Source organism: Alosa pseudoharengus, unplaced genomic scaffold, assembly GCF_046254945.1.
Source record: "Alosa pseudoharengus isolate Yale_2024_CS ecotype anadromous, Long Island Sound unplaced genomic scaffold, YU_APseudo_1.1 YU_APseudo_1.1_scf_11, whole genome shotgun sequence".
Taxonomy (NCBI): domain Eukaryota; kingdom Metazoa; phylum Chordata; class Actinopteri; order Clupeiformes; family Clupeidae; genus Alosa; species Alosa pseudoharengus.
Genome location: NW_027468576.1, coordinates 4,457,205 through 4,476,802, shown reverse-complemented (window position 1 = coordinate 4,476,802; position 19,598 = coordinate 4,457,205). Strand labels below are relative to the sequence as shown.

General features: G+C 39.9%; 1 protein-coding gene across 1 annotated transcript in view; it reads right to left on the bottom strand.

Annotated features, from left to right (window-relative positions):
• Positions 1-19,122, bottom strand: part of zbtb37 (zinc finger and BTB domain containing 37) — a 36,383-nt gene extending 17,261 nt beyond the window's left edge. Inside the window, exons 1-3 of the mRNA XM_076277785.1 lie at positions 18,646-19,122; positions 17,449-18,471; positions 16,444-16,543 (exon numbers count right to left, since the gene is read on the bottom strand). Coding sequence (XP_076133900.1) covers positions 16,444-16,543; positions 17,449-18,440 — 1,092 coding nt within the window. The 5' untranslated portion in view covers positions 18,441-18,471; positions 18,646-19,122. The remainder of the gene's footprint in view (positions 1-16,443; positions 16,544-17,448; positions 18,472-18,645) is intronic.
• Between the last annotated feature and the right edge of the window lie 476 nt (positions 19,123-19,598).

Here is a 19,598-nt window from a genome sequence, read left to right as displayed (position 1 = left end):
AAGATATATGCGACAACTTAAAACTGTTTTATGCAACAGTTTTTTCCTACTAATTTTAACCCCCACCCCATTTTGGATGTCTACAGAAGTTACCAAATATATTTTAGCGAAAGAAAAATAATTCTGTGTGAATTACCTTCACAGCTATGAATGCCCAATTTTAGGGTCTGGGCTGCTTGCTTTTGAAGCCGGCTGTACATATTTGGTTGTGCTTACTGGCTGAGGCTGACTGTTCTTCACCTGTGTCTGTAGTAGCCTAGGCTACTTGCCAAAGACATGTGCACTGGACTGGATTCCCTTCAATATTTTTTTCATAGTTAGACTAAGCTATTTAAATATTTTAATAGGGCTACTTTATATAATTTACTATCATCTATTGTCCCATATGCAGCACAGCAAATTAAAGTTAATCCACTGCTTTACATTTTGCATACCAGTTGTATCTAAACCAACCAAAGCTTGACTAAAACATTGTAAAACCATTGACTTGTTTTAAATGAATTAAGAGACAGATCCTCTTCGCATGATCCTGCTGAAAACTGCTGGTTTCATCTCAAGCACGCACGTATTATGACATTCAAAAAATATGCGGTTATATTTCACAACTTTTGCGAAGTAGGCCTACTGGGAAATGCTGCCATCAAGCTGCTTAAAGATATTACAGGTATTATAATTAAGACAGATATTTTCTTCCCTAGGCTAGGCCAGCAACACACGCTGGAAAGATGCAAACAGATCAAATTAACATGTACAGTATCCTGATTGCGAAAACGTTTGTTTTCTTTTTCTGTCAGTCCGTGGTTTCTTCATAAATTGCGCAGCAAATTATCAGACGAGTGACAGAAGCACTGCGCATAATTTGACCAGCAGTCTTCACGTCCATAGTTTGTGAAACGATGCTGTGTCCGAGCAAAGATTCTAGTTGCCCAGCGCAACTCCAAAAAGGAGGACAAATGAGTGTCCGGCTTGAGGCTGCGCCGGACGCCGGACAGGGATTTTAAAATCCATATGTCCGGCCAAAATTCGAACGTATGGCCACTCTATCGCTAACTGGGTTACCAACTCTTTCTCCTGCAGGTTACCTGTGTGTCTCAGGCCTTGGCTACACCACGAAAATGTCAGGCATATTTGTACATACTGTATTATTACCGTTTTCACACCTTTAACCACACCCGTGAAAAACATCTTCACTCTGCAACCACTACACTTCCTCCCGTAGACTTATAGTCCTGAGATACGCAGGTAGCCTACGTGAGCGGGAGAAAGATAACTTTAATTTAATCATATTATTCTGCATACAGCTCTACGCCCATTTTCCCACCCATTCATCTTGGTGGAATATCTCACAAACTCTTCACTCAACACGACAAAACGTATATCAGAATAAACAGCAAGGGTGTAAAATATTCCCCTGTACAATAGAGTCCCGAAGTCTTGACGTCACGTTACCATGGTAGTAGATCAGCTGGATCTAAACAAACATGGCCATGGCTACACTTTCAATATATGAATTAACAAATTTCTTCTTTGATGAACCAAAATCTATTTCCCGTGGAGAAAACCATTATAAATCCGGACATGTTGAGTCATTTTCGTATGCTACTGGAACTCTTCGTGGATCAGTTCATGCCAGTATGAAGAAAAAGTCTTACAAAGTCACGGTATGTTCACCTTGCACTATTTATGTTTCTCTATAACGTTACATTGTTATGGTTTGTGGGCTAACGTTATGTTTTAAGCTTTATTAACATGTAAACTATATTCATTTTTGATATATTACTATTGATATTGTTATTTTATTATTACGGTTACTATTATGCTTGATGTAGGCTTATGTAGCCGTGGGCAATAAAAAAGAAATGAAAAGTTTGGCTGATCGTGAAACACTTGCTAATTTTATGTCATGAAACAGAAGTATAAAACTAGGTGGTAGGCTAGTGGGCTAGGCTATTAAATTATGTTAGCAGTGAATAACTACATGTCTGCGCGAGAGTAACGTTAACGTTAGTTTAACTGAAACTGAGCAGCACAGATAGCAGGTAACGTTGCAAAGTGGATTCTTGTAACTGTCCATAAAACCTACAGCATGGAGACGGGATAATCCACTGTAGGCCTATAACACGAACGTATTAGTCAGATTTGCTTGACTAGCCTATAACATAACAAAATATGTAGCCTACATGTATAACAAAACATGTACTTTTCTCCTACCAGTGCAGTGTATGATGTCTGCATTTATCACACCGCTAGCATGGAGTTTTAGAAAGGACATCGGTGTTAGAATCCATGGTTTATTCGGATGTGCAGCTCACTTCAGTATCGAATCCACAGACAGTATGTATTTATTTTCTCTGCTTCCCCAGAATTTGTTGTTGTTGAGTGGCCTTAGAACAGAACTTTTACTTGAGAAAATGAAAGTTTCACCAGATCAAATAAAAGCTGTCTGCAATCTTACTAAGCAACAGCGAGACAGTAGTGCGTGGCACATGCTACGCCAAGGCTGATTAACTGCTAGTAACTTTGGGCCTGTTCTCCTTTCAGAAAGGGTGACACCTTCACTCGTTAAACGAGTACTTGGCGAATACGACATTTCAGGAGCTCAAGCCGTAAGGTTGGGTGTAGCAAATGAGAAAGAGGGTGTCAAAGCCTTTTGCACAGCAACAAAGCTACAGGTGGAAGAAACTGGCTTGTGGCTACACATGTCAGGTGTTCTAGGGGCTTCGCCTGATAGGCTTGTTGGCAACAATGCCATAGTAGAGGTGAAATGCCCCTACACACAAAGAAATGCAACAATTGAAGAAGCACTGGAAAGTCAAAGCTTTTTCTTAGAAAAAATGGGTGAGGGTTATAAAAAAGTCACACCCTTATTGGCACCAAGTTCAGGGTCAGCTGTATGTAGTACAAAGGGACCTACAGTATGCTACTTTATAGTCTGGACCACAAAGGAGTCTGTCATTCTTCCTATTGGAAAGGACTTGATGTGGGAGCCAAATCTCTTACGACTGCATGAGTTCTATATTTGACACATCCTCCCTAAACTTGTTGATGGTGGGATGTAATTGGACATTTAAAAGACAAGAAGAGTGCATAATTATAGTCAGTTGTTTTTATTAGTCTGCTGACTATTCATGTTTGTGTGATGCTAATAAATACACAATAATAACTATTAAATACAGATACAGACACCAATCCAGTTTATAATTTCTCATTTGTACTCAAAACTTTTCATTAAATATATTACATAAAATTATAAACAATTTCGGTTATTCAATAGTAAAAAATAGTGACTAATGCACAATGTGACCATGAACTATTCAAAGTCTATACTCCCATTTGTCTCTTTGATAAGGGGGTTTTGAAGATTTACTAAGGCAGCACAGAGTTGGAAGAGTTTATCAGAATGGCACCTTAAATATGAGGGTATACATTTTAAAATCTTGTGGTCCTTAAGTTGTGCATTTGCACGTTCAACATGTATGCGACATTTGGCAATGCTTTTTGTTAGCTTGATCTCACTCTCTGTAAATTTCCCATTGTTGAGAAATGGCGGTATGTTGACAGCTACACCATTTGGGACAATGTCATTGATCAAGAAGCCCTTATCTGCAAGGATGAGGTCTCCGGCAACAAAGTGATTCAGTATCCCAGAGTTTTCGACTATTGCCTTGTCAGATGTTGAACCAGGGAACAGCTTACTCACATACGTAATCACTGCATTAGGTGCAACACCCACAATAGCCTTAAATGAGTTCATGCTACAGTATGCTGAGTATGTTTGTTTTTGCTCACTCATCAGGCTATTTTGATGTCTGTACAGTCTATCACCATACGACAGTTGCCAAACAAGTGAAAAGAACCTGGAAGTGATGTTTTGTTTTTCTGCCTGGATGGGACAGCAGCTTCGATGTAGTCTTTGTATAAAATTTGGTGAAGAACATGAACAAAAGTTATTACAATGTTTGCTATAGTAGCTGTACTGCAGTTAAAAAGTTGCGCCAAGTGAAGATTAGTGTAGTTTTGTCTCAATTTCATTAAAGTAATGAATATCTGATCCTTGAATGATATTTTCTCTGGTTTCCAATTGTAGTAGTAATTCACATCATCTCGAAATCTCTCTACATACTCAACTATAATGTTGAACACTTCAGTGTTAAGGCCAGTTTCCATCTGAACAGCTTCTTTGTGCAAACTGGACATGGTATAACATGACCTGTGATAGTTCACCTCCTTTTTCAGCTCATCTAGCTCTTTCGTAATGTTGTCCAATTTAGTCTGAAGAATTACATTTTCAATATGAAGAGGGTCTGGTCTTTGAACTTCCAGGTGCTCTTCCTCCGGATTCTGTTCTAATTCAGTTCCTTGACATTCATTTGGCTGGACTAGTGGGCCTATGCTCTTCAGTCCAAGATCCAAATCCTCAAAGAGTTTTCCCTTGTTCCAATGAAACATTTCGGGTCCTCTATCTTTACTTCCTCTAAAGTGGCAACTGCAAACCCTTGCTCCATTGCCTGGCTCTCGATCTGCACGTCTTCAAAGAAATAAAGAAACTAGATGTACCACATAGCGGTACAAAATATGACCGCCGCTCAGTCCTGTACATCCGTTCCGCGAAAATAAATCACACTTCAATTTGTCTCCATATTTTACTCCATCCCCCACTCTTGAAACTTTTGTGTATGCTTGTTTGGCATGCCTGAGTGTGTGTGTGCGGCTGCACAGAAAGTACCCTACTGGTGCTGAAAAGGTGAATAGATTGTAGAATAGCCAAAGAAGATGTAGCATTGTTATAAAACCTTTAAAATCTCTAAACAATCACAAGTAGGGCAGTTCATCACAGTTCATCCATTGCAACTGGATTGATGAAAGGTCACTTACACCTGTAGGCTACATTGTATTTGGGAAAAGCAAAAGGTATCAGCATAATGTTTATTTATTTATTTATTTGTTTATTTATTTATTTATTTATTTATTTACAAAAACATCTCTGTCAGTTCCATGCCGTTTTAAACAGCTATCAAAAACAAAGGTCATTTTTGGATGGATGGATTTTTTTGTGAATGTTTCTTCTTCTACATAAGATTTTAGTCATCTTTAGTTCATGTAATACTTTATTGTCAATGCACAAATTAAGTAACAGTAGTCTGAAACGTTATTGTTAATGCACAAATTAAGTAACAGTAGTCTGAAACGAAATGCTGTTTTACATCTAGTGGTGCAAATAACTGACATGTCCAAATGGGCCTTGATGAAATGCGTCGCTAGACTGTTCATACACATTTTAACGGGCCAAAGTTGAAGAGCTGTTGTCCGTTATTGTTCGTGCAAATATAGGCTGATTTATGTTCCCTTGCATTGTGTAACTGAGGTCCATGGCTAGTCTGGCTTTCACCAGACCAAGCTCAATCTTTTAAGAAATCAAAAAATAAATAGCGGGCAGATCAGGCTGGGTTCACCAAGCCTAGTCCATAGGCACCCGATATTGTTCACGCTCTGGCTATTCTAAATGCAAAAATGCATCAGGGAGTTATGACAAAACTGTAACTAACAAACTAGATCCTAATAGAAAGCTGTTAGCTTCCTTAAGCTACAGGTAGGCTTATAAGGTAGGCCTATTTACAACATAAATTGTCAATAGGCTATGCTGGCGACACAAATAAAATCTCCTTTGGAAACCAATGGCTTACGCCTTACAGTATCAAGCGGACTTAAATTGCCATATCGTGGCGAAAAGTTGTAATAAAATTCACGCAGCTCCATGAGTCAAGGAAAGCGCGAATGAAGTAGCCACCTCTACTGTAAATGGGACCCACTAGCCTACACAGTAGCTTAAGGTGTGTTGCTAAAGCAGCCATAATGAAATGAAGGTGTCATTGTTTGGATACTTCACACACACATGCTTTTTAATTTCACAGACTACAACTACCAAGCTGGAATCAAAGCACATCGATTCCCCTCTCACACCCTGCACGCACTTCAAACAAAATAAACAGGCGTCTCAGTCTCACGCATGTATAGGCAAAACTGTATCAGACCGGTGTAACGTTGGTAAATCTTCCATGGCACAGAATGATTTTTGTAGCACGTGCAACAAATGACAGTCGAAAGATACAATTACAGTGCTGCTATCAATTTGCTTGGTATAACCGCATTTATAGTTTTCTACAAATGCAATCAATCAAATTGGCCTCCATCACTCAACCAACGCTAACGGTAACATTGCCTAGGTCCTTATTGATATTATAAGATTAACGTACCTGCAGTAAAAACCAAGCATGTCCGATAAACATCCTCAGATTTATTTATTTCGGCTTCAAGAAGAAATGGGAATTACATTTCATGTGAACATCATCCTATCCTTATTAGACGTTCTCTGCGGTAAACTATAGTCCTTGTAGGAAGCGTCCATTGTTATTTCAACCCACGTTTAACTTCCAACAAAATTACATCTCACTGCAACGATGCGCCATCTAGTGGACAAACGACTAATCGCCAATACTGGAAATGCAGCCATGATGATGATGATGAATATTTATTTTGGCTTTCTTTTAATCCTACTGAATTTGTAATTATGTATCGGCCGTTCTAATACCGATAGTATGTGGGTGCCTGTGTGTGTGTGCATGTGTATATGTGTGCACCGCCATCTACAGGCCAATGAGTGTACAGTCACTAAATGTACACATAATCTATTTTTTTAAAGACCCCCCCATGGATGAAATTCTACGAAACTTGGCATACCCCCAGAGAATGCCAGGTCAATCATACACATAAAAAAATTGGTGCAGTTCTGAACATCTTAACTGAAGATAGGGGCGATTAAAGCAGAATAATATTGCATTTTCATTTTTTACCGGGGGGGTGCAAATCACAAATGAGTGATTATGGGCCAGATTGATGTGGGCCCTTGAGACCAACATACCATAAAATATTCTTCATCCTCGGTGCCACGGTTCAGGTAGTTATTTAGGAAAAACTGCTTTTTTTGCGGTTCGGGGGGCCCAGCACGGGGGGGGAGTGGACCCCGGGGACGAAACGAAATTTTTCCGTAAAAGTCTAGTGGGGCTACATACCCACCAAATTTCATGTGCCCCGGTGGTTCGGTGTCCCGGGTATCGTTGACCAAAAATTCAGGAAGTAGATGACGGGAAAAAAAAAAAAAAAAAAAAAAACTTTGACAATCCCTATATGACCGCTTCGCTAGCTTCGCTAGCGGCGGTCATAATAAGTGGGCAATATAACTAGAAATAAGACTACAATATAACTAGTGATTAATAGCTAACACTCACACTACACTATTCAGTCGTTTCAAAAGTCTTCTGATGAATTTAGATTATATTGTAGTGTGTCTAAGTTCAAAAATGTTATATGTTTAGTAGGTTTATGTGTGTAATGTAGCCAATGTGTGTGCTTTCCCTTCTTGGTGGTGGGGGTGTTTTGGGGGAGAGCCTATGAACGTGCGTGTGTTATGTTTACAGCCACTGACTTTCATGCATATGCTCCACCACCAGTAGGTGGCACTATATATTAGTGTAATGCATGTAATGTGCGTAGTATAGTAGAACAAGAGAATGTATGGTTGAGTTAGGTATTCTCTAGAAAAGGATTATTTGTGTCCGTTTGATCCAAGAAAACAGCAGCATGTTACGGTGAACGGAGTTGTTTGCATGTGTGCTTTGGGGGGGAGATTGTGAGGCATGGTTGTGGCCGACGGCGACTGCAATAAAATACTTCAACGGTAAGTCAGTCTACGCATCCCCTACTTACAGTAACAGTGTTAATTTGAATAGGCTAACGTTAGCTGTCAATTATTTCCTTGTGTTAACAGGCTAGCTTCTATAATCTTAGTAGCATACCCATCTAAAGTGTATTTTATCACTACTGTGTAGCCTATAATATGTGATAAAATACATTTGAACTTGACTTTGAACTAGGTTAATGGAGCATAATGATACCTGCACCAAGCTAAACATAACGTTAGGAATAAGATGTGATTCAATGATTTGCCTAGTGCTCTCCGTTCGTTCCTGGGATAGTTTTGTTCCTGTGATAGTTTTGGGTCGTTCAAGAAGGGATTAAAGGCATATCTGTTCAACATGCACTTAGATTATTAAGCGTTTCTGGTTTGTATATGATAGTGTTTGTTAATTTTCATTAGGCTATTGATTGAATTGACATAGAAGCTAGTTGTTTCTATTCTCCTTAACCCTTAGAACCCGATTGACGCAAAGTGCGTCAAAAAACACACCCTTTCTTCTCTGTTACATTGCTCCGGAACGGTTCATCGCAGCGAGATGAAACCTTTATTGCACGACAGAGCAGAAGTGGGGCTTTCCAACGATCAAGTATGAAAATTTAAAAAAAATCATGAAATTAAATCAAATTGCATCATATTTACAGTCTATACTTCTCTGCATTCACCTGCACACACATTACTCTAGTTTGAATTATTCGCGAACCCGTGATCACATCGATATGGCAAGCATATCAGATGAAAGAGGGGGCACAGGGCTATCCATTGGTACCATGTTTATCGATCCTTCTGGCTTATAAAATCAGACGAAGTGACTGCAAAATAATAACGTCATGTACACAAACCAACGCTGCACACTCATTACTCTCGTTTGAATTACTCGCGGACCCGTGATCGCATAGATATCCCACGCATGTCAGATGAAAGAGGGGACTCAGAGCTATCATTTGATACCAAGTACATCCTTCTGGGTTATAAAACAGACGAAGTGACAGCAAAATAATAACTTCATATAGCTGGACTTACCCCACGTTTTTGTCTGTTCTTGTGGCAAAGCATGTTTATAATCCGGTTTTGAGATCCTAGCAAATTCCTGCATGGCATCCAATTCAAGGCTCACATTGCATCCCAATTTGTTCAACAAATAAACACCTTTTTTGCCTTTACTTTGTTCATGGCAATGCAGTAAAGAGTTGAGAATTATTATGACTGCATACACACAGGCACGCAGGCTAACACGCAACCTCGGGTCAAGTCAGGTCAGATCAGTTCGTGTCACAGATATGGAGCGCAGAAAGGTCATTTTTCATCACTAAATAAAAAATGGCATTTATTTCCGTAAATCACACAGCAAATATTTCTGTAAATTGCTCAGCCCCAGAGTATCCCTCCAACATGGCAATTATATTGCCCGATTCAGGACAGTCTGCCCTACACACACATGAAATGCATGTAGAGCTGTGAGCTTGCAGTGGTGAGATACATGTCGAAATATAAGAATTTTTATAATACACTTTTTATATTTTAATTCTTTAAAAATCTAAATAAAATCAATGCTAGTATTAATACATGAAATGATGGCAGATCTGAATAGCCTAAACTCTCCTGAAAAAAACAATATATAATATATGTGTGTGGCACTTACAATGACCAGAATAAATCCTTATGAATAAAGGTAGTGAAAATGCCCTAAAAACAGCTTAGGGTTCTAAGGGTTAATGTAGCTACGTTAGTGTTAGCTACATATGTGTCACAATATCATATTAAATAACGTTTTTTATAGTACCTTATCAAAGAAATCCATATCCTCCTTTGATTAGGCTTCTTTGGAAAACGATAAAATTTGCATTCATGGCTTTCAGATTGATGATTACAATTAGTAACAAAACATTGAACCATTTTTAATGGTAATTTCCTATAGCTGCTGGTTTGTTTAGATCCAGTCAGCTGTTCCCAAGGAAACACTACGTCAGACTTCGGGACTCTATTAGCCATTCCAGAGGTTTTGAATCTGGTTTTGAAATTGTAGCAAATTTCTACATGCATGTCTCCAACTTTGGGCTTTACATTTCTTATAACTGAGCTGTACTTAAATTGTTCAATACATATATTATGTATACATATACAGCCGAGAAGTTTGCCGCACTTAATGCACTCGACAAAGCCAACGCATAGCCTATGTTGTCACTGCCCCCAGATACTCATCCAGCGGCAAGGGGTAGCCAATTAGTCTAAAACCAACAAAAAGGGTCATGTTCCTTCCCGCAACAACAATGTTACATACTGCAATACCAGGCATACCGGGTGTGCATTGGCAATGTCAGTGTCAGAATGGGTTATTTTAAATAGTTAAATAGTATTGAGGTTGTTTCTAAACAATAATCCACCATTTGTTGTGGTAATAAGTCTGTAACAAAATGGTTAAAAATGGTTATTCAGGGTAACCCCAGGATCCTTCAATTTAAATCAAGACTTTTATAGACCTTTTTAATACCACTTCGAATGAAATTTTTAGTTGGACATGGATCAGGCCTTAAAACATCCCTGCCTTACAGTACATGCCTTACAGTGGGTCCCCGTTAAGTTTGGACGGGTTCCTTCATGAATCACTCACCCCATTTTCTCAGCAGAAATGGCACAAACTGCAGTTGACACAAACAACCACAAGGTGTCACTTGGGTGCCACTACTATTTTTGATGCGACTGACTTACTGCTTCCATGACGCAGCGGGGGCACGGGAACTTAAATTGATCACGGTAGTCTAAGCTTACACTTGACAAAACATTCTAATATGAAAATGTAGATGCAATTGTTGTAAAATGGTGCAGCTCCTTTAAGAAAGCACCGTGTGCAGGGATGGAGAGAGAGAAAGCGAGAGGGGATAGGCCTATGTGTGTTAGAACTTAGCGTGTGGAAAAAGTACGTGCTGTTGAGACTGGAGCGAGTCATATTCAAAATAATGCAAAAAAAAAGCAATTATCCTCATTCATTGCAACCAAAGCATGCCTGCTTGCCGACGTTCAAACGAAAAATATATCAAAGCACCTTTTGCGTTTGAATGTAGCACGAAAAAATGTTTAAACAGCTGGACAAATGATTTAGCTAATTGATTATATAACCTGTACACCAGCAATTGTTGAACATTTACCTGTACAAGTACATTGACAGTATGTTGTAGGCCTACTGTAGAAATTTCACTTAAATTGCAACCGCAACATGCCTGCTTGCCAACGTTCAAACGACAACGAAAAAGATAATAAAACAACAAGAGGGTTGAGTCTGAATGACACTGAGTTTTTAGACACTGAGTTTTTGTAGTTAAGAAATATTTTCGTATAATTAATTAAATAAATAACGAACAGTCCCTAATTGATTAATAGCCTAGGCCTACACCAGCAATTGTTGAACATTGACCTGTACAGGACATTGACAGTAGCCCAGCCTAACAAGCAAATGTTGCAAAATACATCAAAAAACGCAATTAATCAGAAATAAATAATATAATCTGCATCGCTTTATTTAACAAACTGCAAGCAACAAGAGCATTGAGTTCGCTGTAAGGCCAAACCCAAGAGCAAAGCCTATCTGTTAAGGCAGTCGATAGGCTATATAACAAGCTGTGTGCCTGGAAAGACGATAGATGACGGCTCTGGTCATCCCATACCCTCCCCCCACTTCCTGTAGCCTACCATTATGAAGGCCTGTAGCCTAAAACGACTCGTTGCCGTTTTGTGACATTAAGCTTTTTCACGTTAAGCCCCCCCCCCCCCCCATCCCCTTCTTTCACAAGCAGTGGGGGAGCGCGGGGCACAAAGTAACACTTTTTGGTAGACAAAGGAGGGTTCTCCGCGCTTCTGTCGTTTGGCCACAATCCGTTGCAACCAGGCCAGGACAGATATTTTAGAGAGAAGGAGAGACGCCGGTGCAGCTCAGATGTCTTCTTAATTTTCTTTATTCTTTAGTAAAAGGTGCAGAACATTATTAAACTTTGACTAACATTTCGATGTGTCGATGTTTTTGACTAACGAACATCGAAACGTTAGTCAAAGTTTAATAATGTTCTGCGCCTTTTACTAAAGAATAAAGAAAATTAAGAAGACATCTGAGCTGCACCGGCGTCTCTCCTTCTCTAACACTTTTTGGCTTTGGCTAAATATTTCTAAAATCATTTGAGTTTCACTAGTCACATGTTTTAACAAGCAACACTTGTTATTGAACTAATAACAGACGTGTGTCAAAAATTCACTTTATTTTCCATACCGAGAAATAACATATGCAGAGACTAACCAAGGTCAATCTTGCCAAAAAAGCCCTCAAACCTGAAAACACATGAGGCAAAAGTGCAAAACATCACAAAACTAACTAAACTAACACGCGCATATTTTTGTATTGCAATCATTGTAGCCTACAGTTGTAACAGCGCGTAACAGTCGTTTTACTCCCCGGATGCGCTCATTATAAAGAACGTTTAACGTGTCCCAAAAACAGCTATCAATTAATCACCAAACGTCTTATAAACAAGTATTGCCAGGAGCAACACCTTGCAAAAAATGATAACAATAGGCCTAGGCCTTTATATGGTTCTGCTCCTGCCTAGATTCGAACTCAGAACTGCCTGAAAGTTGCAAACCTGTTCTGGAAATACGTGCATTAACCCACTCGACCGTCAGACAACGCTATCTGCTTCGAGTAGGCCTATTGGGTAGGACTGTAGCCTACACTGGTTGCTGTGGCACAGTCTTGAGTGACCGAATTCGTTTTTCTTTCTCATATGAATGCTATCATTTTGTTAACATTACTGTTAAGGAGATGCTGTAGGCAAAGTCTATATTTCAACATCGTTAGTGTAGTAAAAAAAATCAGAACTATTCACAAGGTTTCTGGGCAGCATATTTATGTTCTGTTAGCAAGCGAACTTCTCATGACTACCGACAAAGTAGCCAACTGCCAGCTGACGAAGCTCTCATTTTAAAACATTACTGAGAGACAGACACTGTACAATCAAGAAATCTTGCCACTGAATCCAAAACTATGTTTAACATTATGTACAAGGCTTAGGCTACAGTGGACTAGTATGTTGCAGGGGCTGCTAAAAACACAGAGAAACGCACTGAAAACTCGGCCAATCACAGCCCTTGCTGTCGAATGCGCCGTCTGGTTCGACCGTGGAACTCCACAGCGGACTATGCTGCCCCCAAGCGGCTGCAGTTGTACTTACATTTCACCATTCACCATGATCGTGAATGAAGTGTCAATTTTTAACTGGGACCCACTGTACATCCCCAACCGCCCACTGCGGTCTTCTGGTGAGCGTCTGTTGTGTCGACCAGTCATGAAAACTGGGTCTAATTCCAGACTCTTTTCTTCAGTGGTTCCATGTTGGAATGAATTGCCCAATGCTCTCCGTTCCTGTGGTAGTTTTGGGTCGTTTAAGAGGGGTCTAAAGACATTCCTATTCAACATATACTTAGTTGTTTAAGCGCTTATGTGTTATGGTTTGTATAATGTTGTTTTATTTCAATTGGGCTGTTAATTAATTTGACATTATTGTTTATTATTGATATTCTCCTTAATGTAGTCTTAGCATGTCATTGTTTTTACATTATTGACTGAATGGACATTATTGTTTTATTATTGCCTTTCCCCTTTTTTTCCATTGCTTTTTATTAGGCTATTGATTGAATTGATATTATTGTGTATTATAACTATTCTCCTTATTATATTTGACCTACATTCTAATCTGTTCCCTGTTCAATTTTAAATATTATTATGTTGTTTGTATTTATGTGTCGCTTTGGACAAAGGCGTCTGCTAAATTCATAACCATAACCAAAACAAAGACAATTTCCAGATCAGATAACAAATAAACTTGCTTAAGACAGACTTAGGCTAACATTATTAAATAAAATAGGGTAGACTAGGCTTGCATTTGTCAAGTTGATTTGAAATGTTTTAACCTGTTACCTAGGCTACTTGCAGATTGTACTAATTAGTTTGTTTAACTAACCATGTTGTGAAAACAGTGTTCACATTACATGTTAAACTGTGCCCAGAATGTTCCAGATGAGGCTATTTTGAAAGTTTCTTAAACACTCCACCATGCCAGTCATCAATTGCTTTTGTCTCGGAATGACACATGCCAGTTAAGGAGCAATTCATCTTTTATTCACATAGCCTTTAGCCTACTATACTGATGAAGTTCTCTGTTAAAGTTGTCTGAATTTGCTCCACCTTTTGCCCATCTAAATCGTTCAAGCTTCATGTGTTCTTCATCACAGAAACTTGTTGTAGCCTATAGGCTACAGTTGAACACAGAAGCTCACATCTATTTTTTCACATGCAAAAGTGGCAACATAAGGTTAACGGTCTAATATTGATACCATTCGCAACATAAGAAGAAAACATGCTGCTACATTGCTATGCTAATTTACTAGTTTTTTACTCGTTTTGAATATTTAATTCTCAAAGTTTCAACTATCCCACCTGTGACATCCCTATCTTTCCAGCTGACATTTCAGACGCAATTGCGCTTACACACACTTTCACTTAAGGAACACACACTTGGCGTGAATGGCGTGAATGACTGAGGGATGAGGACCGTTAACACAAGTTTCAAAATAAAAGCAATAGTTTGATAATTTTCTGAAGAGACTTATATTTTTCCCTTGGGATCTACAATATCATGGTGTATACAGAAATTAATTGACGTTACGGTATTCATTAATTCTACCAAAGGAAAAAATTATATCTTTTGAATGAAATTCAAGACTTAAACAAAATTCAATACTTTTAAGGCCTTAATTTGACAATATTAAATTTAAGACTTTTTCAATGCTTTTAAAGGAATTATCCGGAGTAAAATGCACTTTAGATCGATTTACGGATGATTGGGGGTACATACGTTGAGTTGACATCAAAATCATGTCATTCGGATGTGTTTTGAGAAAGTTCGATTGTACCGTTTTCAGTCACAACTCGTAGCCTGGAAGTGAGCGGGGCATTTCAATTGCGCCGCTACAAAACACAATTTTTATACCTCTTCTACAGTTCCAAACAACATAACACTTACGTGGTAGTGAGTAGATGGTCCCTTAAGCCAAACCGAAGTATCCCGAGGTCTTTATGTGGTCGAATAGAGAGTCCAGAATGAATTTCATCAAGCCAGTACCTTTCCGGAAATGTTGCCATCTTTGCCGCCATCTTCAGGGGAAAGTCCGTAGGAGTCTTATTGCTGAGTGTGTTGTAACACGCTCTGGAAATTCACAATTTCGTTGCCGTTTTTTTTTTTCAAAAAAAAAAAAACATAGTCCAGTATTTCTTTCGAAATTGAAATGAAGTTGTATGGACTGGACTATGTTTTTTTTTGTTTTTTTTTTTAACGGCGACGAAATTGTGAATTTCCAGAGCGTGTTACAACACACTCAGCAATAAGACTCCTACGGACTTTCCCCTGAAGAGGCAGCAAAGATGGCAACATTTACGGAAAGGTACTGATTTAAAGACTTTTTTAAAGACATTTTCAAGACATCTAAATGAAAAAAATAAGACTATACCACGGCAAAAAGATACATACGACAACTTAAAACTGTTTTATGCAATAGTTTTCTTTTTCTACTAATTTTAACCCCCACCCCATTTTGGATGTCTACAGAAGTTACCAAATATATTTTGGCGAAAGAAAAATAATTCTGTGTGAATTACCTTCACAGCTATAAATGCCCAATTTTAGGGTCTGGGCTGCTTGCCTTTAGAGCTGGCTGTACATATCTGTTTGTGCTTACTGGCTGAGGCTGACTGTTCTTCACCTGTCTGTAGTAGCCTAGGCTACTTGCCAAAGACACTGGACTGGATTTCCTTCAATATTTTTTTCAAAGTTAGACTAAGCTATTTAAATATTTTAATAGGCCTACTTTATATAATTTACTATGTGCATCTTGTCCCATATGCAGCACAGCAAATTCAAGTTAATCCACTACTTTACATTTTGCATACCAGTTGTATCTAAACCAATCAAAGCTTGACTGAAACATTGTAAAACCATTTCTTGACTTGTTTTAAATTAAGAGGTCCTCCTGGCATGATCCTGCTGAAAACTGCTGGTTTCATCTCAAACACGCACGTATTATGAACGCACGTTTTTTTTATGTAGCCAATCGCCGACATTCAAAAAATATGCGGTTATATTTCGAACGTATGGCCAACCTATCGCTAACTGGCTTACCAACTCTCTCTCCCGCTCACGTAGGCTACCTGCGTATCCCTCAGGCCTCTGCATGAAAACGTCAGGCATATTTGTTCATAGCCTACTGTATTATTACCGTTTTCACACCTAACCACACCCGTGAAAAACATCTTCACTCTGCAACCACTACACTTCCTCCCGTAGCCTCATAGTCACTTATAGCCTACAATTGCTTTTTAAATACACGAAACCTGATGGAGACATTTCACTCACTCTCCTGCACTCGCTCACTCGCTGGCGGTCCCATACGCAAATTTAATACCTCCCTTTCGAAAATTCAAGACATCCCAGACAATTTAAGACTTTTTTAGGCCTTAAAAACAGAAAGTTGAATTTAAGACTTTTTAAGACTTTTTAAGGATCCGCGGGAACCCTGCATTCATGTGATCCTATGATAAAAAAGAGCATGTGAAAAGACCATCACAAAGAGCATGTGTGTAAGGGTTGTACCTGTGAGCTGTGGTGTTTCTGATCATACACTCTCCCTGGAGACTCACTCTTGGCCCTCTGACGTTCTGCCATCACCACTACACTACCTGTAGGACTGAACCTGTGCAGGAAAAGCAGTACATGCACATCACAAATCTCTTTTCATGTACACACACAACTATAATACACAACATTAAAATATGGTTGATAACAGCCATGCTTACAACACTGTCCTCCACAATTACTGAAACCCATGGTAAAGATGAGTAAAAAAATGAATAAATGTATTGTGAGGAAAAACTTAATCAGGAAATTATTTATTATTATTATTTATTATTATTAAACACCTGACTTTCCATGACTGGAATAGACTAACATGTCATGATATTCCATAATCTGAGGGAACCCTGTTGAGGCTTTTTCTTCCCAGAACAAATGTGCTTCTCTTCAAGGTTAGGTTTTTACTCATTGTTTTCATTTTGAGACTATGTAAAATCACTAAAAGATTATTTTAAAACTTTTTTCTACTCATTAATTTTACCATGGGTTGTGGACAGCGCTGTATCTGAGCATCACCCCTGATCAAACACATTCCATGTGTGCAATAGACCTCTAAAGTTTGCCTACCCAAAGCTGCCATCTTTGCCCATATAAGGAGATCCGGGTGTTAATCAAGGCAAACTATCTATGCAAGTTGCACTGCAAGTTAAGTCTGTAGTATCAAAAATCAAAGTTTGCCATCTTAATGTAGGCTACCGAAGATCACAGAACCCATTCGAAGGCAGATGTCAAAAGTGTGCAGGACAAAACATCTGCATTTCAGACTTCTTCGCCCCTGCGAGAGTATAACAGGTGTGATTATTAAAAAGCCCCATGTTATTTTCCCATAGGAGTAATGGTAAGATACCAGATCTCCTTATATGGGCAAAGATGGCAGTTTTTTGTAGGTGAACTTCAGAAGTGTATGCATGCTCTCCTCAATGAACATAGAAGTAACTGCACACATTCACACAAACATACACAGACCTCTCAGTCTCGCTGAAGCTGCTGGAGGGCTGGGAGCTCTTTGACCCAGAGGCACCTGAAACAAATTCCTCTTGCACCAGTGAGCTGCGGCCTGAGGCGTCGATCATCATGGGGGCACCCTCCTCCACTGTCCCACTCACTTCAGCTGCTGACGAACTTTCCATGCCCCCCCATTCCTCTAAATGCTCCGTCTTGATCCGCAAGCCATCTGGCACCCGCACCCCTATTTCCTCTCCCCTACTATCCTCTAGTCCAGACTCAACATACCATTGCCCTGATCGGTTAATGCGCAGGACTGGCTCTTTTTCCCTGATGTTGCTTGTCCCTCCCTTGTCCCCTAAAATTTCTGACACAAGCCCACTGTGCTCAACAACCTGAGGGCTCATAGAGTTGCCAGCTGGGCTCACGTCTTGTGTCTCACATGTGTTGCGTACCTCCATTGCTCCAACATCTCCTATGCCACATGGGCCGGTCACCTTCGGACTACGGAGTCTGGGACTGAGCAAGTGCGGACCCATTGAACCCCCACCAACATTCCCAGACTCCAAGGTCCGCCCAGAGCTTCGGTGAGCCCCAACCAAGTCTTCCTCCACTTCAGCCAGGTTAATTTTGAAATGGATACCCTCTAGAATCTGTGTGCAGCGATCAATGATGTGCTGCATCTGCAAAAAACTAGCTGCTGTCAAATAGCTAATGATGTCTGCCAGTTGCAGGCACAATCGGCCTGTGTAGCAAAATGACAGCAGCTGCTCAAACACCGACGGGTTTCGAATGACGGAGAGGGACACCGTGCTCATCTCACTCAGTGACATGTGGTCGCGGAAGTATGGTGAGCTGGCGGCGAGCACCACCTTGTGCGCGCGAAAACTCTGTCCCTGCACGTTCACCACAATGTCGCACAAGCGGCCCTGCATGCGTAACTGATTCAGGTGGGACAGCACCGAGTTGCTGAAGTCCGGGATGTCGAGCTGAATACTGCCTGCGCGCTCCATGCCGTCTGCCGCGTTGTCACAGCAGACAAACCTGAAGTATACGACAGAAGAACAGTGCATTAAAACCAGCTACAGATCAGACTGGTAGGCTACCCCATCTACTGACAGGATATCTTAAAATTATATTTCACACCATATTAAATGCACTGGATATCATTTTACACAAGCGTTAAAACGTGAAAGTGATTAAGTGATGACAGCTTACCTTGATGTTAACAGGACTGATATCACACTGGGGGTGTCATTTGGTTATTTTTGCAAACTGCGGCTCGAACGCGTAACTGAATCTGAAACTGTTTTGAAACATTCACTTGCATAGAAGCAGTGGATTACAGACACAATGAACGCATTACTTAAAACTACTAAAGGCTACAACGCCGGCGTTTTGACAACCCAGTGACCGATCAAGCTTCCAGATCATAGCCGCGTCGCAGCACTCTTCTCGGTATGAGTAACATACTGCAGTACGGTGATGAGCGGGAGCCTACCCGACAAACTCCGGCGATGGATAGGTCCAGGAAGCTGCCTTCCTTAGATAACACTATTATATCGAATGCGACAAAACAGTGTGTCCTGCCTACTGCATCCTATCACGGGCTATTATCAGTATATCCAGAACATGTCATTTGTTGTGTTCGCAAAATCCTCACTCTTCTTAGCGGGTTCTTTCTAGCCCCTGCGTTTCTGGCCGTTAGCATAGTTCCACAAACCTGAACTGTGCCAGCAGTGGGAAACAATTGGTATTATGGGAAGTGTTGTTCGGTTTGTCGCAAAGCCTATAGCTAGGAGACGGGAAAAAACTTGTACTCCCATAATGCATCATACTAACCTGGAAGACCACTTGTAGTGATGCCACTGCTCTTTTCCCATTATTTATCAACTTTATTCGGCAAAGTGTTAGCCTACTGCTGCCTACAGCAGCTTTCAGATGTAGACTGTGTAGGCCTATATTTTTGTCAAACTGAAGGTAAAACCTAGATAAGGGATTAAGGTGGGATTTTTTGGTTATCCTGGCTGCATTTAGCCTTGACTTGGTTTAAGAGATGGCACATAAATTACCATAGAGATTCTGTGCACCTAGCCTGGTTTAGCTAATTCTATGTTAAAGGTGTTCTAAGCCAGGGGTTCCCAAACTTTTCCATGACAAGGCCCCCCAAA